The sequence below is a fragment of the Rhinolophus hipposideros genome, assembly GCF_964194185.1.
Source record: "Rhinolophus hipposideros genome assembly, chromosome: 7".
NCBI lineage: Eukaryota > Metazoa > Chordata > Mammalia > Chiroptera > Rhinolophidae > Rhinolophus > Rhinolophus hipposideros.
In genome coordinates, this window is record NC_138053.1 from 48,683,434 (window position 1) to 48,708,678 (window position 25,245).

General features: G+C 36.4%; 1 protein-coding gene across 2 annotated transcripts in view; it reads right to left on the minus strand.

The window, feature by feature from the left end:
* Positions 1-25,245, minus strand: part of MSH3 (mutS homolog 3) — a gene marked incomplete at its 5' end in the record, with an annotated part of 143,969 nt that overhangs the window by 30,432 nt on the left and 88,292 nt on the right. For both annotated transcript variants that reach the window (XM_081052891.1, XM_081052892.1), the window contains 3 exons: positions 17,350-17,461; positions 19,266-19,373; positions 25,097-25,213. In XM_081052891.1, the coding sequence (XP_080909017.1) occupies positions 17,350-17,461; positions 19,266-19,373; positions 25,097-25,213 (337 nt within the window). The remainder of the gene's footprint in view (positions 1-17,349; positions 17,462-19,265; positions 19,374-25,096; positions 25,214-25,245) is intronic.

Genomic DNA, 25,245 nt, shown 5'->3' on the forward strand with positions numbered 1-25,245 from the left:
TGTACAAAGGGTGGTATTTTCAATAATTGGTGCTGGGTCAAAAGGCTACCCATATAGAAAAATAAAAACATCTTGATTTCCTAACTTATATCATAAACAAAAGTCAAGTCCAGGTGGATTATAGGTTTGAAAGACAAGGAAAAACAACAAGGTTATTAGACAGTAACACATGACCTTGAGGTAGACAACAATTTCTTAAACATCTAAATCACAATAACTATATAGGAAAATATTGAAAATTTAGAGGACATTAAAATTAAGAACTTGTATTTATCAAATGATGCCATTAAGAGAATAAAAAGCTACAGATCAGAAGATATGTATATGTATTTTATATTTCCCAAAGATGTGAATCCAGCATATGTAAAGAACTCCTATAAACCCCAAGGATAAATGGTTGAAAAATGTTTGACAGAAGATAACAAAAGAAAATCCACAAACAGCTAATAAGCATGTGAAAAGATGTTCAAATTCAAATCACTAAGAAAATGCAAATCAAATCATTAAGAGACAATATCACTTCACATGTGCACAATAGCTAAAGTTTAAAAAAACCTCAATACTAAGCTTTGGCAAAGATGTAGAACAATTGTAATTCTTATATATTGCTGTTCGGGGAATAAATTGTACACTATTTTCCAAAATTGTTTGGCAGAATCTACTGAAGCTGAAAATAGACATATCTGAACAATTCTGCCCCCAGGTATATGTCCTACAGAAATGTGTGGTATGTACACCAAAACACATGTAAAGATGTAAGATTAATTTTTTTTTTAATTTTGTTAAAAGAAGTCATCAAAAACAAAATGAAAGAAGTAGATAACAAAGAAGTAATACTCCGACACATTAATAACACCAAAAGAATGGGAAAATGGGCAAAGTACAGGAATATTTGTAAAGAAATAACATGAAATGCCAAAAATATATCAATCAGGAAAAGGAAAATGAAATCAGTAGTGTTTTTCAAAAGACCTGAAAGCGATTCCTAATATTCATTTCCAAGGATAAAAAAATATGAATAGTAAAAATTTTTGAAGGAACAATTTTTAAGAGATAACTTTTCCCATTCAATAAATTATCAAGAGGTTTAAAAGTCTATTTATGCAGCATGTTGGCAAGAATGTGGAGAATAATTGGGAAATGTCTAGCAAAGTTAATAATTCCATATACTGGTCTATATGACCCAGCAATTCCTCTTTTAGGAATCTACCCTAGAAAAATATACAAGTGCTCAAAAAGATACTTATAAAATTGTTCACTCTACTACTGTTTGTATTTACAATAGACAAAAAATAGAAACAATCTAGTTGTCTATCATTAGGAAAATCAATAGATCTACTTTGTCCAATTATTTACAACGCAGGATACTGTAAAATAGGTTCCGTGTGACATATTTATGTACATTTTAAAAATACACAAAACATTATACATTGTTAAGATACATATATGTCAAATAAAAGAATAAAAACCCTTCAGAAGGATAATAAATAACATCAGGATAATGATTACCAAAGAGGATAGGAGGTGAAGAGGGAGAAAAAGGGATAGCAATTTGAGGACACATGTCCTCAAATATATCTGTAACATTTTGTTTACTTTTAAAAAAACCTAAAGTAAATATTACAAAATGTCAATCTCTATAATATTTGAGTGACGAGTAAGTGGATGTCTGTTATACTGTTTTCCATACTTTCTCATTTTTGTGAATTATTATGTAGGTTAAAATTACGGAAATGAATTATCTTAAGATTTAATTATTTCATGGATAACCATCATGAACAATCAAATAACTCTTTACAACCACATTTATATAATTTAGGAAAAGTTCACACAACTTCCAAGTGACACTTTGCTATTTGGACTTCCAGCATACTACAGAAAAACAAAGTGCTAGAGAAAAGCACACAATGGAAAGTGAAAGACGATAATACAACGGCAAATAACACCCTGAAGGGTTACACAAGCCATGCTGAGGCCCCCTGAATGTGAAGACATTGTTTATAGACCTGTCTGAACTGGAATTAGCAACTCAATGAGCACGTGAGGGTAGTTGATGGAAATGCAGGAACAGAAATTTTTTAAATCAATAATTTAGAAAAGCTATGAGAAAAAAAGTATGTGTGTGTGTATATATATATATATATATATATATATATATATGTATATATATGTGTGTGTGTGTATATATATATATATATATATATATATATATATATATATGATCTTGTAGATACCTTATTCGTTCCGTTGCCCTGAAGAGTATTTTTACTTATTATTTGATTCAGTTTTTTCACTCAATGAGAATCAATATTTTCACAGGTTATTTTTAAAAACATTACCTTAATAAAATATTTTAATAAATAAGATTTGTAGTGATAAAGCATAATATAATAGCATTTGGAGCTAGAAGACAGGTTCAGCTTCTGGCTTTGCCATTAACTAGGTACACGTCATTTCCTCATCTATAAGATTGAGTAACAGAAATCCTAGCCTTACATGAATTTTGTGAAGTTTAAAATAAATAAGAAAATACATGTGAAATTCCTTTGAAACTATAAATACTGCAACAGTTTGTAAATCATTGTTTCTTAAAACTATAAGAGGTCTAATGCAGCCTAGAGCATGAAGAAAAAGTTCCAATGCACTATAGACTAATCGAAAAGGAAAAAATGAACTAAAGGAAATGAAAATAAATTTAGTTTAGACTTAATATAAAAGTCAAATATGAAACTAATTTTAAGAGTCTGGTTAGTAGTTATGTTTCTGGCACTTACACGAATAGAAACTTCACTCTCTTCTGAATTTAAATGGCATGTAAGTAAGTTGGTGAAAAGTAAATAAGCAAATCTGACACTTCCCAATATTTTAAAAGGAATGACATTTTTCTTTTATACTGAAATACACATAAAGTGCTGGATTTTAGAACCACATGACCAAGTACATCTTCCTTGAGTATGTCATTTCTCCTACAGAATAATGAAGATTTTAGTTTATTTGAACTTTAGGAATTCAGAGCCAATTGATACACAAAAATCAATTCTTTGCATATATAGAGAAATATTATATAAAAACTTAGGCTTCACAGTTCTAACATTTAAACAATGCTTATTTAGCTGGGAAACAGGTCTCTCCCTGACGCTAAACCCTAGTAAGGAATAAATAACTGATAGAACTAAATGATCCTTAGAGATCCTCTTTAACCAGATAGAGTACCTACCAAAGGTCTATGGCAAACACCAGAATTAATGGTCAAATGTTAGAAGCATTTCCTTTAGACCAATCAAGACAGGATGTCAACCATTAATTACTGCTTTTATTCAACTTTATCCTGAAGGTCTCAGGCAGCTTAACATGACAATAAAAGAAATAAAAGGTATAAGGTCTACAAAGGACAAAACTGTCATTATTCACATACACATTATGACCTACAAAGAAAACCAAAAAGAGTTTCTAGACAAGTTATTATAATTAATGAGAGAGGCTAGCAAGATGGCTGGATTTAAGATCAAAATGCAAAATCAATTGCATTTTTCTATAAGAGCAACAATTAGGAAATGTAATTTTTAAAAAGATATGACCCATATAGAAAAAAGGAATATTTAGTAATAAGTATAATGAAAGATGTAAAAATCATAAGGAGAAAAATTTTTAATTTTATTGAGGACTTAAAGAGAACCAAAGTAAGCGTATACTACATTCATTGAGAAACAAATTCCACCATAGTATATCATAAAGATGTCAACTTTCCCCCAAACTGATCTATAGGGTCAATGCAATTCCAATAAAAAGTTCAAATCTTTTCCCCAAAGAACTGGGTAAGTTGATTCTAAAATGAAATGGAGAAGCAAATGTTAAATAAAACCCAAGACATTCTACCAGGAAAATAGACACGAAGAATTTTCCCTACCAGATGTAAAAAATTACTATAGTGCTATAGTAAATAAGACTCTATGATTTTTGGATAAAGGAAAAAAAAAAAACCTGACCAGTGAAAAATAAAAAAGTTCAAAAGACTTCCATGAAAATATGGAAATTGAATACATCCAGAAATAATTCTGCAGATTGATGGGGGAAAGTATGGATTATATGAAAACTGGTGCTGAACAACTGATTTTTTGATACAGAAAGATCTGAGACTGGAACCCTACCTGACATCCTATACAAAAATAAATTTTAGGTTGAATCACTAAAGACCTAAATCTGAAAAGAAAAACTTTAAAATATTTATAAGAAATTATAGGTAAATATTATTATGATCATGGGAATAGAGAAATTATTTCTTAAATAAGGCACAAAAGCATTCACCCATTCAAGGAATGACTGACACGTTCAACTTCATTAAAAGTCACACTTTTTGCTTATCAAAAGGCATCCTATTGAAGGTGAAAAAAACAAAATTACTCTTTCAACACTAATCTCTTTCAACACTAAAATTTTAGATTTTTTAGCATTTAAAAGTTCTATGAACCAGGAAAAGTACTTAAAACTGAAATAAGAGAGGAAAACCCACACTTTTAACCAACATGACCTGCGGCTACCTGTCTTGCCTGACAGACAAATCAGACTTGGTCTAATTACACATGATCCTCCAATACATGATTTTAACAAAAGTTATTTATTCATTGAGCAACAAGCCACTTAGTGACTAAAAAGGATAAAAACCAAATTATTAATAGTTATCTTCAGATTCTGAAATTAATGACGATTTTTGTTTTCTCTATATTTTTCTAGTTTTCCAAATTTTCTACCATGAACATTTTGAACTACGAATTCTACTCCAAAGAATCAATTCTGTGAGATACCAATGCAGATTTATAATAGCGAAAAGTGGATATAAAACAGAAATTTTTAAGGAAATTATGCTACATTCATACTACTGAATATCATGAAGCCATTAAAAATTAACTTAGGAAAGACTTTTTAATAATACAGAAGATATTTCTGTAATACTGTGGAAAAATCAGGACATAAAAATATTTATATGAAAAAATCATGGCTATGTTAAAATAAAATGCCAAGAAAAGACAAAGGAAATCCTCCAAAATGTTAACAATGGTTGTTTTGGGGAGCAATTTCTTCCCCTTCTTTCTCCCTTTTCTTATATCCCAAATCTCAATCCATAATTAGCTGTGAACGCGTTCTGCCACATTGAGAGGTACTGACATCCATTTACTGAATGCTTGAGTATTATATAAAAAAAAAAAAGTTTGAAATAATTTTTACTGTGGTGTTGATTTCTATGAGAACCTTGACAAAGAAATGACACAGTGGGAAAAGAATAAAGAATTGGTCCAAAAGTCACGAAAGGTGGTTTCTAATCCAGTGTTTGGGCAAGTCAATATAATAGATCTCAGTCTCCTCCCTATTAAAATGAGGATGTTGAATTAAATGATTCTCTCACTCTCAAATTCCATGATTCTCTGAAAAATAACATGTCCAAATTCGGACATATTATGTGGATATGTAGCCATGGGTAGAATCAACAGGCAGGAACTAAATTAGCACCAGAACTTTGCTCTAGATTTGCTTAGAAGAAGGGAAGCTATGAAATTCATCTGCATGAGGTACTTGGGGAAAGTGGTGCATGGTAACCCCAATCAGACCTGTGGTCACTTTTCCAAGCCGACCCCAGATTTAAAGATTTCAGACAGTAACTAACTTTGAGCTTTTAAGGAGTGAAATGCTCTCAACTCACTAAACTCAACTAGTAGGTGACAAAATGGTTTCTTTCCTGATAAGCCCTAATATTTCAACCTCCAATGAGAGATAAATTGTATACTGCGCACTCTAGTAAATAGTACTAACAGATAAAAAGGTCCAAGATTGTGAAGAATCAGGAGATATTTTGAGATGAAAAAACACCTGTCTCCTCCATCTCTACTGCTACTGCCCTGATGAACCACTGGGAAATGGATCCTAACAGGTCTTCCTGCTTCTCTGCCCACAGTCTATTCTCCACACTGCAGCCAGAGTGACTGTCTTCAAAAGTAAAACGGAACTTGTCTTCTGCTAAAAGCATTCGTACAGCTCCACAGAGCACTTACAACAAAGCCCCCCAACTTCTCACCACGGTCCAAAGGCCACGCCTGCCTCTCTGGTCTAATCTCCTCCCACCCTCTCTAAGTCCCCTCAGCGCTCACCAGACTCCACTTCTGCTCCTCTTCCACCTGCTGAAGACTCCATGCTCATTCCTTCTTTAAGGCCTTTCCTCAGCTGCTCCCTCCATCTGGGTCGCTCTTCCTTGAAATTGGATCCTTTTCTCCATTCAAGTCTAAGCTCAAATACCGACCCCCAGGAGAGACCTTGCCTAATCATCCAATCTACTTAAAGCCCCTCTGCCTTGTCATTCTCTATCACGCCCGCCGTTTTATTTCCTTTATACTTTTTAATCCCTCTCTGAAATGTCCTTAATTTTCTTGCTTGCTTGTTTATTACCAATCTCACCAGTAGAATGTAAGTTCCCACGAGAGAAGGGACTATGCCATCTTCATCCCCACTGACTAGAGAAAAGACTTGCATAAAGAAGGCACTTAATGAATGATGTCAAATAGATGAATTTAATATATGAAAGGCCCCACAGCAGGGAAATTCACCACCCCTACATTTGAAAAACTCATTTGCATTCTCTACAGAAACTAGTCAGGAATATCTGATTCCCTTTCCTCTACATTTCCCAAGATGACATAGTAAGGAAAAGATCAAGAAATTTCACATAACTGATGTGTTCATCTATCTTTTAGCAAGGATCATACGTATTTGAGGCACCAGATATAAAAAGCTTCCAGAAAGGAAAAACACATCAAATCTATCTGGAAGGCCAGATAGGATGAGTAATCATTGTAACAGAACAGCCAAAAGCTGAAAGTTGCCAAAAATCACGTCTTTATTCACTCTGAAGCTTACTGAAGTTACTAGGGAATGCATCAAACTGTGCCCACACCGATGCTAGGTGCTGAGCATGATGCCAGGCACAGAGCAAGTCCTCGAGAAACCATACATGAATGGATGGATGGGATGGGTGGATGAGACTGACAGAAAGAAAAGCTGAAGTACTGCACTCGGGACTGTTTCCATGTGACGCTTACTGCCGTGATGAACGTTTGGAGAGGCTAGAAATTCATTCTTTAAAGTTTTTACCTTAGTATTGACAATGTCTTTCTGGATAGCATCAAGTCTATAAGATCTTAGTATTGTGCATCAAGAATCAAAATATTGCACCTAAACCAGGAGGTTTTGAGATCTAGTGAACTTCCACATTTAATCCCACCTTCTGTGGGAGAAAAAGAGAAGTGGAGATGCAAAAATAAAAAGTAAATTTGAAGGTATCATAAGAAAATCAGATAACAAGTGTCAGGCATTGTGCTATTGATTTTATATGCATGACCTCATTTAGTTCTCATAACAGTTGCATGGGGTAATAGTAGTACTGTATTCCCATGTCACAGGTGAGAAAACAGAGGCTTGGAAAAGCTAAGTACATTGCTCAGTAGCAGAACAGGGATGTTAAATGAAGACCATCCTCTGACAGATATCTCAAAGGGGATCCCTGCTCAGCGACACAGAATCCTAGTCACTGCTCAATAAGTAAGAGCTGCCTTAGCTCAGGGCCAGCATCGTGGGTCATCACTGAGTACACTGGAATGATGGGTAGTCCGAATTGCCCTGAAGTCAGGAGATACAGCAGAGGAAAAAAAAGTCACGAGTTAACTTCCAAGACTTGGGCATCAGCTAGTTTCGTGCAAAACAAATGCTTTCTCCCTTGACAGGTACAGATATTGACACCTATTTTTAAAAGAATCATGGTAGAACTATTTTTATAGCTGCTGCAGACTGTTGAGAAAGTTTGGCAGTTTCAAAGTGTTTTATTCTCTGAAAATGTCAATCAATGGCAGGTTACAGTAAGAGACACTCGAGATAAAGCCTCCTCCAGAAAAACTCTCAGCGAAATCCTTACATTTTTAACCTAAGGTGAACTACAAACACTAAGAAAGAGAGTGAGGCTGGAGAGGGGTTACATGCTGTATGTTGAGATGCTGAGGTAAAGGTCCGATTTACGCCTGGATGCTGCCCAATCTACATTCCATTGCAAGCTAGCTAGTTGTTACTCAGCCCAACCCCCTCATCTGATACATAAAGAAACCAAGCCCAGCAAGTACGGTGCCCTACCCAAGATGACAGTAAAATAACAGCAGACCAGAATTTAAATTTACTTCTCCTATTACTGTTAGGCACTTTCCCACCAAACCTGTGTACCCTAACGTGGTACGTTGTTAACAACTTGAAAAACAGAACAAGAAAGTGCTAGAACAGAAAGAGATTATTTCTGGCCAGAGTGATGGTAAAGACTATATAGGGGCGGTAGTATTTTTTGGGATGAGTAGGAGTTCAATCAATGGAGATGAATAAAGGACAGGAAGAGAGAAGAGTAACATTCTGGGCAGAGGCAGCAGCACAGCAGGTCAGAACACTTTAAAAAGTAATCAGTTATCATACAAAACGCCCTTTTTCCTCTCACCATTTCAGAAGCAGAAAGAAAGGGGCGCCAGGGGAGACAAGTGACAGAATACAATGTTAAAATGCCATTAATATTTCCTCCAGTATTAACCATCATTCCAGTGTACTCAGTGATGGACCCAGGACGCTGGCCCTGGGCAGTGACTATTATTCCATGTCATTGATCCAATGATCGTGCTATGTGAAAAACACACAGCAAAACCCGAGAATAATTCAGTCACTGAATTCAATTAAGCTTAAAACTCAGACATATTTTATGGTACGCATTATTGTTGTTCTGCTTGGTAATTAGGTCCAAAGAATCAAAGCTTATGAATATTATTGTAATTAATCTGACTTTTAACTTTTATATAGCCAAAGCAAACATTTCTGGGTGGCTGAAAGTATCTGTCCTGGGAAAAGGGAGGAAATGGGCAGTTTGTGGGCCTTGGTTCCTTCCTGTACTCCGTCATTTTTACCAGTTTCAAGCACCATTCATGTAACAAATATCTGAGCAACTACATATGCCACAGCCAGCACCAGGGACCGAGGCGCCGAAGGCCTCTCCTTGACCTCAGGAGAAGGAACTGTGGGTTCCTGTGCCTACCCAGTCCCACCGGAGAACACCTGGGCTGTGGCCTTCCCCTGGGCCACAGAGACCCAGAGGGTGCCAGCACTTCCTGCGAATCTTCCTACTTTGTACATTTGACTCATTTTCCTCCCTTGCACCAATTGAGAAACTGTCAACCACAATTTTTTCCCTGTCCCTCTCCCAATAAAGTGAATCTGTATTATTTATATTAAAAACAAAAACGAAACAAAAAGCCCACAAACTAAAAACCCTAAGTTTCAAACTATTATTACTTCCTATGTGTGCTGCAAAGTGAAAAAAGTTGGAAAGCACTGGCTTGCCTTGGAATACTTTTATATTTTGGTAATAGTTCAAGACTCCCCAAGTTGGGTAACCTCTGGCAGGGCAATTCCCCGTCTTGGGTCTTAGTTTACTCACAAGTATGAAGAGGTGGTTATACTAAATGATCCCTAATCTCTCTTCTAGTTCTACAGGACAGTTATTCTGTAAATTGTAAAATGCCCTTATAATATCCTGAAAAATAAAATTTTGCGAAGAAAAAAAAAAGGCAAAATGCAAAGTGAGACTTGGACACTGCTCCAGGTTGTTAGCTAATCCTTATTTACTTAGCAAATCTGACTGGGTGCCTGTTGTGTGCCAGAAAACCATGACTGATGACAGGAGTGTGACTAAACCCTACAAGTATATTCCCTGTTCTCTTCAAGCTCATTGTCCACTGGGAACCATGGCCCACCCTCAAAAAAGGGCAATTATAATTTAGTGGGATAAATACTCAAACGGGGAAAAACACAGAGTGTTTGGGTATGTGATAGGAGTACTCATCCCAGCTGACGGACGGCTGAGTGAAAGAGGTGATATCCAAGACAAGACGTACAGAAAAGCAGGAGCTGGAGAGTGGGGTGGAGTGTGGGTGTGTGTGAGGTAGGAGTGAATGCTGTGGGAAAAGATGACATTCTAGGCAGAGGGAATACCATCTGCCAAGACCCAGAGCACAGTAACTTGGGTATACGGCTGGAATTTGAAGCATTAATTCCAGTGGTACAGTGACAGGACATGTTAGGAAAAGCCCTGTGGCGGCAGAGTAGAGAGGGAACTGGAGGTGGGCAAGATGCAGGCGGGACGATCCAGTGGCTGCTAAGTCTACCAATACTCAGATTAGATGGGATGGGAACCAAAACCAGGGTTTGAAAGAGTATCCCTGTCCATTCTGCTTGGAGAAATCAAACAAGGCTTCCTAGAAGATGAGGGAGAGGTCAGTCTTAAAGGATAGGAAGGAATATAATAGCATCTTGTTACTATTGTATTTTTATTTTTTTCATGTTCAGATTAAACCATAACTCTAAATTCTAAAAATAAGGTAGGGAAACTATGTTTGAAAGATTCTTGAAAAGGTCTCTTCATTTAAAGCTACTTTCATTCAAACAAGTCCTTCAGTGTTGATACCTGAGAGGGCTTTCTCAGCAGACTCCTTTACCTTCCTACACAATCTCAGTGGCATATCCAGACTCTAAACTCACTGTACAGACACCGTGATGACTCTCAACCCCGTAACTCTAGCTCAGACCTCTCTCCTGGTCTGTACATCCACCTAATGTCCCACAAGCATCGCAAAGTCATAGTTCCTTTCTATTTGGTTCTTTGCTATATTCCTGCCAGGAAATGTAATACAGCAGGTCAAAACTAATGTTAGTTTGTTTATTGAAAATTTAGATATCCTCTACTTTGAAGCTCCCGTTCAAGTCTATTGCCAATTCTTCTACTGGCAATCTGTTAGTTCCCTCTTTTTAAGTATTCGATTGGTGTTAATTTAATTGGGTATATCTCCCACCAGATTAGGGAGGTATTATACCTCTTTCTTCTTTGTAAGTCTGACATCAAGCACAATACTGACACAAAAAGTAAGTGTGTCAAAATCTATAAGAACCAGGTATTCATAAAAAAATGCTAACAAAAAATTCATAAATAACTGGAAGACTGTGAAACACGCGGGGAAAAGTATTCCTAAAATTGGGAGATAAAAAGTGGGCTTCTTCAGAAGCACCATAATTTCATGTCATACAGAGCCCAGAAAAGTATACTTATAATTACATATACAAAAGACCATTTCTTAAAATTACATGATTACCAAAAACAACAATGTCATTTGACTTTCAGAAAATTATTTTCAGGGTATATTTTATAACACCAAAAAAATATTTTAAATTGAGTTTTACATAGTAAGCTCTTTTTAACACTATCCCTTTATACCCTGCAAAATAGAATGCACTTCACCATAGCAACAGTTCTATATCAACTCCTACTCAAGTTAGAAAAAGCATATGTAAAAGAATCGAATATTCTGGAATATTCTGAGATGCTTGCTGGAATAAACCACTCCATGTATTTGGTAAAAATTTAAATATAAGACTTCAATGTTTCCTTAAAACATTCCTATAATTAGGCAGAAGCCTGTTTTATTTTCTCAAATATTGCATTATTAAATAGCATAATACATTATTTAAAAGAAAGAGGAAAAGAGGGAAAAAAGAAACAAAACAAAAATCAATGTCAAGGATAACATGCTTGGGATCAAGCTGGCTGGTGTGCTGGGGGATGGGAACAGGAAAAGGAAATGATGCTTAAGTGATTTATAAGTAAAATACAAACCAAGGTACTAAATGTTACAACCACATTACTTTCTCAAAAAAGCTATACGCTACTGGTATTATGGGAGCTGAAAATTCTGATGTTCACATAATCTTCTTTTAAAAGATAACAAAAGCATTAGTACGTATTAACTTGGTTTGATAAATTAAGTAATTTATAAATTCCCTAATGAGAATGAACAAGGTTATAGACATTAGGGATTGGGTTATGTCTATAACCTTTGGTATGATACCATACCAAAAGTCTTTGTATGGTATCAAAATGTAACATTAAACTAGATGTAATTCAAAGCATTGCGTTTCACTTACCACCCTTGTGGCTAGCCAAATTGACCATGCGCATATCTTTATCATCCTTGCTCACAGCCCAGTATGGCTGCTCTGATGTTCTGGGCTTCTTTTCTCTGAGCTAATTTCCAATTGCTTCCCTACCTTTCAATTCTTCCACTGTCCTCTGACAAATTCCCAAATGCTTCCAAGTTTCTAACCTTCAAGGTTAACATTTCCTTCATACATTGGCTGTTACTTCCTTTCAGTACTCTGATTTGGAGGCTGAGCTTTTTGCCATATCCTACCATAAGTATCAGTGTTCAGAGGTTCTCCCATTTCTGCTTCTTCAGGGCTTTCCCATCTCTACTTATCCTCAGTGCAGACACTACAGACCTCCAGGTCACTAGTCTCCATCTCCTGGAATCTCTGATAGCTGGACAACTTTCATCTTCCACTACAAATCCTGCTGTTATGTTAAATGATTTCAACATCTACCTGGATGATTCTTTCCCAAACTCTTTACTTGATCTCCTCATTGCAAAGACCTCCACTTCTGCTATTCACCTTCCTTGGCCATACCTAGTGATACAGGCCAAATGAAAGGGCTCCTCACTATAGAAACTTTTAACCTGAATCATAGAAATCTTCTACCCCTGTTTTGGATAATTACCCTAAAACTTCTGATGCATACTTGTTGATTGTAATCATTGAAGTCTTATGTTCTCTCCTACCAGTTCTGGGCCTAACTCCAGGACAATTAACAATACCTGAATGACTGGTTGAATAGATTCATTAAAATCTATATTTCCTCATTCACGGGCCTTGGGGATGCAGAGGATGCCCCAGCAAGGTTGTCAGTAGCAACCAAAGAAGCCAACACGGTCTTCTAGGCAGATCTCAAGACCCCTTCCTCTCATCTGAAATCAGCTAGGGCGAGAGTTCCATAAATCCCCCAATAGGTAGAGACAGGTCTATGGCCCTGTCCAGCAGGAAGTAGATACAGAAGAAAAGACCTTCTGTCCCTCAACTTCCCACAGAGATTTTAAGGGGATCACGTCGCTCAAGGGGAAAACAAGGCAGGCAGTTAGAGATAGATTTCAGGTCTCTGCATTCCTGCATAATCTACAAAATGAGACCGCCCAAAAGACCTCCCTTCTCTGCCCAAAACTTCCCCCTTTTCATTGTAATTATCTACCCCTATGAGGAACAAATGGGCACAAAATACCCAACTAGATTAAACCGGCCACTCACACGTACACAGTAAAGGCCACAATGACCTTCATATCACCTGGGCCTCATTATACCATCATTATAATATCATACATATGTCCGGAAGTTCATTAATATCATTATAACAGACTGAATTCTGGGAAGGACCATGCGCAGTCTAAAAAGATGAGGTAATAGCCTCTTATCAATCACAGGTGTCAATCAAGTGTTCCCACATCCAGAAAGGAAGAGCACATTCTAGAGAAAAAGATAAAAACTCCAAGTCCTCACCAGTCTGAGCCCTTTTGACCCTTTTCAGTCTTGCCTTTGCTTGGGGCTCGCTCCAAACCCTTTGGAGCGTACTTTCTCTTCTAAGAATGGCTCTTGCCTGTTGCTCGGGTCCACTCCTATTTCTTTGGAGTGTACTATCTCTTCTATTAAACTATTCTTTCACCACTTTATTTCTGTGTCTCGTTCAATTCTTTGCTCGAGATGCCAAGAACCTGGACACCACGCCGAGGAAAGCCCCCTCTGCAGTAAAACTAGGATCTTGCCATCACTCAGAAGAACACAACCTCTGAAAACTTAGCCATTTCATTGTCTGGTAAGACCTCTCTCACTTAACTATGTCCTACGTATTAATTCTTTGATCTCATCGCCAGATTAATTTTACTCTATATTGACAAAGACTCTCTTCTTGACCAAATTCCAGTCGGGCTCCTCTGAGTCCTCTTCTTGATTAAGCCTCACACTTGCCCTATAAAAACTGCACCCTCTCAGCACAAATCATTTCATTTACCTTCCCCACTAAGAGGCCAGAACAAACATTAGCATAATTTCTAACAGCTCAAGGCCACATCCTTAGAATGACCGCAGTTCCCCTTACAGTGCCAGCCTGAGAGAGAGCAATGCTGCCTGGAGAATTTACTGTGTGTTCCAGCCAAAAACTTAGTGATAGGCAGATAGGCCTCTAAACCTCCTCAGAGAGCAGTTATTTCAGAAAACTTGCAATTATAAATCCTTTCTCTGCCTCTTTGAGATGTAAATCTTCTCCCACCTAGAACTGAGTTTTCAAGGACTTAAGAACCATCTCCTTAAAATGCAAACATTAGAGGAGATAACCCTCCCATTCCTTCCCAGTCCTAGTGGGAAGGTATAAGCACCAGTTATCAGTAAACCCAGACAGGTTTTACATTAACCAATCCTCTTTCCAGCTTTTTATGTTTTCACTTCCCTGAATCTGCTCAAGCCACTCCCCTATTCCCTACCCCCATTCCTCCTCCTTATTCCCTCTTTCTCCTTTTAACATGCCCAGTCACTCCAAGAAAAAGCTAAAGGAGTTCATCACCACCAAACCAGTATTACAAGGAATGTTAGAGGGACTTCTTTAGGACGAAAAAGATCAAAAATATGAAAACAATACCAATAGCTACATATCTATCCAAAATTACTTTCAATGCAAATGGATTAAATGCTCCAATCAAAAGACATAGGGTGAATGAATGGATAAGAAAACAAGACCCTTACACATGCTGCCTACAAGGGACTCACTTCAGATTGAAAGACAAACACAGACTGAAAGTAAAGGGATAGACAAAGATACTTCATGAAAATGGAAACAAGCAAACAAAAAAGCTGAGGTAGCAATACTTATACCAGACAAAATAGACTTTAAAACAAAGGCTATAACAAGAGACAAAGAACCTTGTTAAGAGAGAGGACTGTAATGGTGGCACTAAATCTTCTATTTTAAGATTTGTCTCTCTGGTCTTTTCCAAAGCTTTCTTTTCTTTCTTTGACTCTTAATGATTCTGCTTCATTATCATTTACTCCGCAGACCAGTTTCAATGTTTCTATTTAGTTCAGCACAGCGAAGGCCCTGTGACTTGGGACAGTTTTTATCTCTGTATGGGATTCACTCCTGGCTCCAACTTAAATCTACATAACATATGCTAAGGTTACGTCAACCAGTTTAACCGCATCCCCCACATCAACAGAAAAGGCCAAACTGAATAGAAAATTCTACTACAGGCCAAAGAGGCCTTAGGCCTGGAGAAACCTCCCAGAATATGCTGAATAGAAACCATCTTACCTTAGAAGCCATCTTGTCCTGCTCTCTGCTTGCTTGTGACGCACTGAAGAGGAACAGCCAGTTTACCTCTCCCCTATAAAACTCCATACCCCTCTTACGCGAGAGGTTATGGTCTTTTCTAACCTGACCTCCCGCAGCTCAAACACGCCAAATAAATTCTAATAGACCAATTTTGGTCTCCTGCAACTCATTCCTCCGGCCGTGCCTAACAGCCCTGGAATCCCATTTCTGGGTATTTAGCTGAAGAAAACTGAAACACTGCTTCGAGCCGACATGTGCATCTATATGTTCACTGCAGCACTGTGTACAGTGGCCAGATGTGGAGGCAGCCTGGGGGTCTGTCGATGGCAGAACGGATAAAGAACAGGTGGTACATGTATACAATGGAATATTGCTCGGCCATGGAAGGGAATGGGTTCTTGCCATCTGCAGAGGTATGGATGGATCTGGAGGGTATTGTGCTGAGTGGAGTATGTCAGACAGAGAAAGACAGATGCAATGTGATTTCACTTATATGTGGGATCTAAAGAACAAACAAAACAGAAACTCATAGATACTGAGAATATTCTGATGGTTGCTGGACACGAAGAGGGTTAGGGAGGTGGGTGAAAAAAGGTGAAGGGATTAAGAAGTACATATTGGTAGCTACAAAATCGTCATGAGATATAAGTAAAACATAGGGAATACAGTCAATAATATGGTAATAACTATGTATAGTGCCAGAAGGGTACTAGACAGGGGAGTTACTTCTTAAATTATATAAATGTCTAACCACTATGCTGTATACCTGATGTAATGTGCAGCATGGGGAATACAGTCAATAATATTGTGATGGCATGGTAGTGTCAGATGGTTACCGGACTTATCATGGTGATCACTTCTTTACGTATATAAATATTGAATAATATTGTATAATATACACCTGAAACTAATATATTGTATGTTAGTTATATTTTTAATAAAAATCTTTCAAAACATAATAATAAAATGCCCAGTTACTATTATGCACAAATGGAAGACGAGTTCAGTTCATGCTGGACTCTGCCCTACTGAATAAAACTACCCTTAACGCTTTAATTAGCATACGGCTTTGTTTATCTTTGATGACATAACACACACACAAACACATACACACACACACCCCCTCCCACAAGTTCACTTTTTTCCCCAGCTTCCCCAGCTTTTTTCCCCAGCTTTTCCCCAGTGATTAGCAATCACTCTCTTGCTAATACAGTAGTACCCCCTTATCTGCGGTTTCACTTTCCAGAGTTTTAAGTACCACGTCAACAGAGGTATGAAAATATTAAATGGAAAATTCTAGAAATAAACAATTCGTAAGTTTTAAGTTGCACAACATTCTGAGTATGGTGATATAATCTTTTGCCACGGTACTCCAGTCTGCCATGATGTGAATCATCCTGAGCTATTCAGTAATAACCTGTCTTCTTTGCTAGACAGAATGCTCTCTGAAGGCAGGGAGTATTTCTGTCTTGCTTACCACTGTCTTAATACCTGCTTCATTACCTAGGGCTAAATAGGCACTCAGTATGTGTTAAATGAATGATATTTATGATCATCAATGTTCTGTTAGAGAACACTAGCCCACATGACAAAAATTCTCATCACTGAAATCAGCTGAAGTATCTCTGATTCTTTCACAGAACATTTGAATGTAGTGGAGCATGAAATAATGCTCTATTATACATCACAATACACTAATCGGAATTTGCAAAACCATGGTATGATTCTATCCCATTAGCATTTGTGGGCATTTATAAATATAAAATGTTTTTACTGGGTAACCCAGGATAACTAATTAAGACTAATCCTTTAGTTGATGAATCTTTTCCTCTATAGATCATCTTTCATTAGAAACAGCAATCCGTATTTGACAGTAAACATAAAACTATAGCAAAGGATTAGTCCATTTAAAGCCAAAATTAAAACTTGGGTACATTTTAGAAACATTATTTGGTATTTAAAAGTCTGTGATCAAAGTTATCACCTTTAATTAAATTATTTTTGGCATAATGTATTATATTACTTACTGATAAATTTGTACTATTGGGAACATACTGGTCCTGTTCTCCAAGCAACACATCAATCACAGGATGCCGGCCATTTTTAATTATGATTTTCCTTTCCTCTTGTACAGTTGGTCTGTAAAAACAAGCATGTTTCAATTTATAGGCTTGGAAAAAGCATTTTAAAAAATCTCTAAGAGAGCATGGAAAATTTCTGGCCAGTCTGTCGAACAACAAAATCTTAAACATGGACTTTAGGTACATACATCCAGATTAACGCTTTGAGTATAAAAGTTAAATTTTAATTATAAAGTAAGAATTGGGAAGACAATTATAATAATAGTGCTCTGAAGCACAAACTTTAGCAGAATCTTGCGTGATGGCTCCACTACTGAGATCTACCTTTTTTACAAGATCCTTTTTATTTTTTATATTTCTATTATTCTCTAAGATATTTTCATTAATAAAAATTGTAGTTCAGATTATTGCTACTTAAATAATTTTCAGTAGTAAGCATAATAAAAAAATCATGTAAAATTATTTCTACATTTAATTGTTACATTAATAGAAATTATGTGTTGCATTTGGGGACGTCATGTCTTAAAGTTTTCATATTCTGTTTAATCAAAACATCTTTATGGTCTTCAGTATTTTTTAGAACTTTAAAAAAATGTTATTAAGTTTATTGGGGTGACATTGGTTAGTAAAATTATACAGGTGTCAAGTGTACACTTCTGTAATACATCATCTATATATTGCATTGTGTGTTCACCTCCCAGAGTCAGTTCTCCTTCCATCACAAAATATTTGGCCTCTTTTTCCCTCTTCTATCACTCCTTCTCCCCCTTTACCCTCTGGTAACCAATGAACTGTTGTCAGTGTCTATGAGTTTTTGTTTGTCTGTCTTGTTCACTTGTTGCTTTCAGATTTAAACCCCACATATGAAGTCATTTGGTTCTTGACTTTTTCTATCTGGCTTATTTCACTTAGCATGATAATTTCAAGACCCATCCATGTTGTCGCAAATGGCAGTATTTCATCTTTACTTATGGCCAACTAATATTCCATTGTACAAGCCTTGGAGAGGTGATTATGTCATAAGGGCAGAGCCCTCAGGAAGGGGCTATGCTCTTATAAAAGAGACCCAGAGAGCCATGTAGGGCAATGCCCACCAGAACTGCAAGAACCATCAGCATGAAATTCCAGCCTGGGGGAGCCGCCAGAGCAAGCCTAAGTAGCAGAGTGCAGCAAAAATGGAGGCACCACAGAGAACCCCCTCAGGGGTGTGCCCAGGCACAGAGCTACCCTGGGGTAGGGCGGCTTAAAACCCTGGCGGCCTAGGTGTGGCCAAGCAAAGAAATGGGAACAGGACTGCCACCCCAGAGGATCTGAAAGGCAGGACCTACCCGTCGCCAGCACCCCCAATCCCAGTGGGCCTGGAGGGCAGAGAAGTGAGCAAAAAGCCTGGCTCAAGCTTCAAGTTTTGGACAGAAGGAAGAGCGACTGAGAGAAACAGGGAACAATTTGCCTCAGAATGAACCATACCTTGAGTGTCACCCATATCTGATTTAAATATTTAAATGAGACTTTTATAATTATAAAGTTAAATATATTATAAAGTGTTCAAGTCAAAACTAACAAATGAAAAGACTGTTCCTTTATAAAAACATTACCCACATAAACTTAAAAATTGAAATATATAATATTTACCTCTGGAGTTAGAGTGAACATCCGCTTTCATTGTACTTAGTGACAGAGCAAGCAAGAAAGGAATTTAAAATCAAGCTATATGTGTATGAGATTCATCTTTACCAAGAGTCCAACATATTTGAGCAATTTTAGATATTTATAATAAAAACACTAAAATTGATTGAATAATGTCATCTGATCTAAAGCAATGAAATGGGGGTAGGAGGGGCAGGGAATAAAAAATGTATTACCGGCAGTAATCTCCTTGCTTAGCGACTTTGGCCAGGGAGAAAATGCAGTCAACAGTTGCTAGGTGATGTACTGCTTTACACAAAGAGTGGTAGTGTTCACCAAAATTCCTACAGAAGCAACAACAAAAAACAAAAGATGAACAAAATGATTTCTTAGATTTATAAAAGCTATATAGTAATGAGCACTTTAGTAGCAAGATAAGCTAAAACAAAATAACTGGGCATATCTAGCAGTTAAGAAGGGAAATTACACTGAACTACTTTTCTGTTCGATATAATTTGATTATTGGGGCTTCTTTTTGTTTCATTTGGATAAAATTATACATATTTCAAACAGCTTCTAGACAAAGATGTCTATTATTAATACCATATTGTCTATTACTAATACAAAGATGTCTATTAGTAATACCATATTGCACATTTCATCTGACCATGACATTTCAACTTAGATACAATTAATACTAATGTAGTGATCATTTTCATTAGCTTCAATAATATCATGAACCACCCAGGTTCTCTCTGGGCTTCTCCCTCATAGCATCACCCAAATTTCATCATCTTTCCACTGAACTGGAAGACTCTCCCTGGTAGAGTCCTCTGATTTACCTATCATTCCAGCCCTAACATCTAGCCCATAACCTTGCCATAGATGTTTTAATCAGTTTTGTAGAAAAGTATTTTTTTCAGGGATCTGCAGTTATCTTATTAATAGTGCATACAGAAATTAACTTTTAGATTTGTTTTTAAAAAATAATGGTCATTGCCTCAAACCTGTAACTAATTAAATAGCTGATGGTCTAGAAGCTTAAAGGTCATTATTAAAAGTTATTCAGAAAAAATATAGGAATGTATGCAGCTGTCTTCTCTCTCACTCTCTCTCTCTCAGCTTCAATTATCCCATGTGCTCATGGCACAGGTATACCCCTACATCCTTTTAAAGAAGATCTCCTTAAAGAGAGAAAAAGTATTATGCTGAATGTTTCTCTTAAAATAGATATCTATTATACTGTGGGTTTCAGAAACTTTGAGATTTAGTCTTCTTGCTTCTTAAAAACAATTGTTTAAGAGTGCTTTCTAATTTGAGAAGGATATTCAGGTTAAGCTATTATGTGACCAGTTATTCCTATGTTTTCACTGTATTGATTTTGTTAGCATCTGTAACTTCTGATTTTTCTAGTAATATCAGAGTAAGATATTCTACATAAATGACTTCTTTAGCTACTAAAAACATTTTAAGTATGCAGCTTTATTTTTTTGTTAACTATTTGTAAATTTTAAAAAATATTTACAGTACATTTTATATTTCTTTGCCTGAGTAAATATAGCATAACAAATATAATTTACCTATTTCCCCCCGAATTAAAGTCATCATAACAAACAACACAAATTCCACTAACATTAAGCCTGTGCAAAATCTCAAACACAAAGGAAACTGGGCCCTGGAATCAGACCAGCGGCACTAAGTTGCCACCTTTAAAAGGTCTCTTAGGGGCCAGCCCAGTGGCTCAGGCGGTTGGAGCTCCATGCTCCTAACTCTGAAGGCTGCTGGTTCAATTCCCACATGGATCAGTGGGCTCTCAACCACAAGGTCACCAGTTCAATTCCTCGAGTCCCGCAAGGGATGGTGGGCTGCGCCCCCTGCAACTAGCAACAGCAACTGGACTGGGAGCTGAGCTGCGCCCTCCACAACTAAGACTGAAAGGACAACCTGAGTTGAACAGCACCCTCCACAACTAAGATTGAAAGGACAACAACTTGACTTGGGAAAAAAAGTCCTGGAAGTACTGTTCCCCTTCCCCAATAAAATCTTTAAAAAAAAATTAATATAAGACCCGGTATTATATTATTTAAAAAAATAAAAATAAAATAAAATAAATTAAAAATAAATAAATAAATAAAAAATAAAAGGTCTCTTAGCTTTGAAGATGCCATATGCTGCATGGACCTAACACTCCTGAGTGGTTGCCCGGTGATTACACCTTGTCCTTCCTGGTCTGTGAGATCTGACCACTCACTTACCCCCTCGGACTGTGGCCTATCCTGTTGCTGTTCTAATTACTGACCCATCTGGTCTTCCTATCCAGAGAGCAGCCACATGTGAGCTTTCTGTTCTTGCCTCTCTGGATATGAGTGTCAATGTACCTCTGGCACTAAGAAGTCAGTTTTTCCTTCCTCTCACTCTCTCCATCTCAGGTCCTGTTAAAATCCCTAATTTGCTATTACCCAGCAGCCTTAGGTTGAGGGTAACTATTCCTGATGATCTTCTAAATTTCCAGGATTGATTGAGGGATACAGTTCTCAGTGGGTACCATTTCAGTTTTTAAAAAGGCAGGGAGGGATAAGGTAATTATTTTGATATGGACAACAATGTTCTTTCTCACATCAGTAACATTAATAAGACATGAATAAAATGAAAAACGATCATAAACCTTAAACATCATTGTAACTCTTACGAAGCCTTGTTTGATTTCTTTGCCTTTATCCATTGGCTATACTTTGCCAAATTTCACACAGATTATTCATACTTAGAAAAATGACAAGCTGAAAAATGAGCAATTCAGATAACAACGTGATAGACTGGATTTATGTCATAACAACATGCAACTTTATCACTAAGCCACCAGCCAACTTAAGGATGAAGCCAAAGCACTATAATTTAATCTCTGGTTAAAAGATATTGCTGGATCCATGGGAAACAGATTAAGACACTTGAGTTCTAAAATGTTATGACAGTTTTCCATCAGATGTTTCTCAAGGATATCTGAAGTTACTAAAAAAGGACAATATTTTATTTTTTATTTGCAAATATATTTCTAAAGTATGTGAACTACTGAATAAGAGATATTGTAATTCAATTTCTAAAGAACTTGTAATTGAGAAGATTATTCAATATCCACAGCCTGTCTTCTAGAACACAAAAGAAGAAAAACATTTTTTGAGACAGGGTTCCATTCACAAGTTTCTTACAACCTTGATTTTTTGCAATATTTTGATCAAATATCATATGACTAATGCACAACAGTTAGTATCTCAGTAAGAGAGACAAATACACTCGTATAGCTGGTATTCAATCCTCTAATGTCAGGTTCATTGAGGTTAATAATTTTTAAAATAACATCATATTCACACCATCTGGAACCTCAATTAATAATGTGCATAAGAATTGATGCTGTTCTCAAATGGGAGCTCTAGCTGCAAATGCTCTCACTAAAGCTCGGCCAGTATTCTCTTTTTAGATAAAAACTAATATATTTTTCTTATTTTGAAAGTCATATATGTATATTACAGAAACCTCTGAAAATACATACTTGCAAATTAAATTAAAATCTCCAGTTACCTTACCATCCAGAAATATCAATTAATATTTGAGACTATACATATATATATAGATGAATAGACATTTCTCCAAAGAAGATATACAAATGGCCAATAAGCATGTTAATGAAAAATAAGCATATGTATTTGATTTTTAAAAATATGAAGGTTTGTATGCTGTGCATGTGTGTGAATTTACACATACAGAATTATATATTTTAATACTGTTTTGCATCCTTCCTTTCACTTAGCAATATATGCATATCATATCCTTCTTTTATATTTAATGTTGTCTCACTCTTATCTTAGCAGCTCTCAACTACCTCAGATGGGTGGAATGATGAAAGCAGAATTCTCCTGGGCTAATCTGGCAGAAGAGCTCACTCAGGCAGAGGGTTGGTATAGTAAGAAAGGTATGAGGTAATGGTAGGGTGCTAGGAGAGAACAGAAAAAAAAGGGGCAAATCAATGAGATGAGGGTTGGTATAGTAAGAAACGTATGACGTAATGATGGGGTGCTAGGTAAGAACAGAAAAAGAAAGGACAAATCAATGAGATATTTCAAAAGGAAAAAAGACAAGTAGGAATTTGATAACAGATAAAAGGACAAAAAAAGAAGGAAGAATCAAGGATAATGCCCAAGTTTTTAGCCTGGGAGACCTGAATTTTCTTTAGTCTAGAATAACGACAAAGAGAACATAACCCAGATTTGTAAAATCATGTACACTATGAATAGAATGAATATGAATTACCTCACCAAATCCCAGGACCCTAGAATATGGCCCTGGGAGCTTGAAAGGAGTAATTTTAGTCCAATTTTCATGTTCTCAGTGATACTACTAAGGGAAAAAGCCAGAAGAACTGAGACTCAAGTATCCAGAAAAACCCTTAAAATGGGAAACTGAAAGTAAATTGGAAAAGGAACTGAATAGACCAAATTTCCATCCTTGCCAAGACTCTGAAGTCAAGATAACCTCAAAAGACTCAGGATAAGTAAACTGGAATCTCTTCCTGATCCTCTAATTCAAGATTCCTCTGGGCAAAAAGAGATGATATCAACCTTTTAAAAACTGTCTCATATCTATTTTGTTCTTTTTTTTTTTCTTTTTCACTTGTCAAGATTCGTTACTTTAAATGGAAAACTCCATGAAGGACCTCACTGAATATTACTATTTACGTTTTTAAAGAGAAAGTCTAAGAAAGAGGTTTCTGTTTAGATTGATGCCCGTAGAGTCATCGTGGGCAGGCTTAATGGCCTGATGGCAAAATGGATACACACCCTACCGCCTGGCTCCAATCCTTAACCTTATGAGCAACTTCTTATTTCTGCATCTCACTTTATTCATTTATATATTGGAGATGATAACGATACTTAACTCACAGGGTCCTTGTGAGGAATAAGGAGGCAGTATAGATAAAGTGCTTAGATGAGTGGGAGCCCGGAGCCAGTGTTTACAAACTCATGAAAGACAACTGTGCACATCTCTTCCCAACTCCTGTCCAATGGTAGCTTAAAATCAGTCAAGGTAGGAGTATTTATACTACAGAAATCAGCAAACACCACAAACACCACTACTGTTCCAGAGAGCTGGCTGTTAACCATTTACCAACACACACTGAATTAAATTTGTAATATGAACACATGACTATTAATAAATCCAGAATATGAGACATTCTATAAGACAGCAGCAAGTACTCTTCAAAAAAATATCTCATATTATAAAAAGCAAAAAGGTGGGGGACTATTCTAAATTCAAATAGACTAAAGAGACATAATAACCAAATACGATGTGTAAAAGTTGATTAAATCTTTCATTTAAAAATTTGAGGGAGGAAATTGAGAAATTTCAATATATTCTTAAATTAATAATTTTTCTTAGGTGTAATAATGTGTCAAGATTATATAGCAGAATATATTTATTTTTAGAAGATGTGTGCCTAAGTATTTAGGGGTAAAGTATTATGATGTGTAAAATTTACTTCCAATGTTTCAGGGGGAAAAAAGTATAAAACAGATATAAAACAAACATGGCAAAATACTAGTACTTGATAAATCTAGGTGAAGGGTACATAGATGTTCATTTCAATTTTCTCATACATTTAAATTTTTTTCAATAAAAAGTTAGATGGAAAATATATAGGATACAAAAAAATTTTAATAAAATGGAGATAATAAAAAGAAAACAACTGGCCCATACTTTGTCCACCTCTCAAAATGTTAAGCCTTTATATAAGAAAAGTAAACCAAGTCCACGGTGAAATTTCAAAAGGTGACTCTACTAAATATCCTTAGCAACAAAATGTTAGTATAATAACAGTAAGTATATTTGGTCTCTCACCAAAGACTAAGATGAGTTTACATTTGAACGGATTAAAAATAAAATCAGAGGACACATATACTCAACTATTTTATGGCAGGTCACAAGCAGTAATCTCTACTTTTCTTTTTGATGGAAAGATTTTCCGGTCTATTTCTCATAGCAAAAAGTCAGATTATATTTTACTTTTTAAACTCACTCTAGAAAATCAAGCCATTCAGCGTTGCAGTCAAGGACTAGCTGCTCCCGGAGCTGATTCAGATGTCTGTAATTTTCTACAATAAAAGGAGAATGAAAGCGGCTCACAGCTTTTGTGCTAGAAGAGGGGGAAAAACATAAATAGGAAAT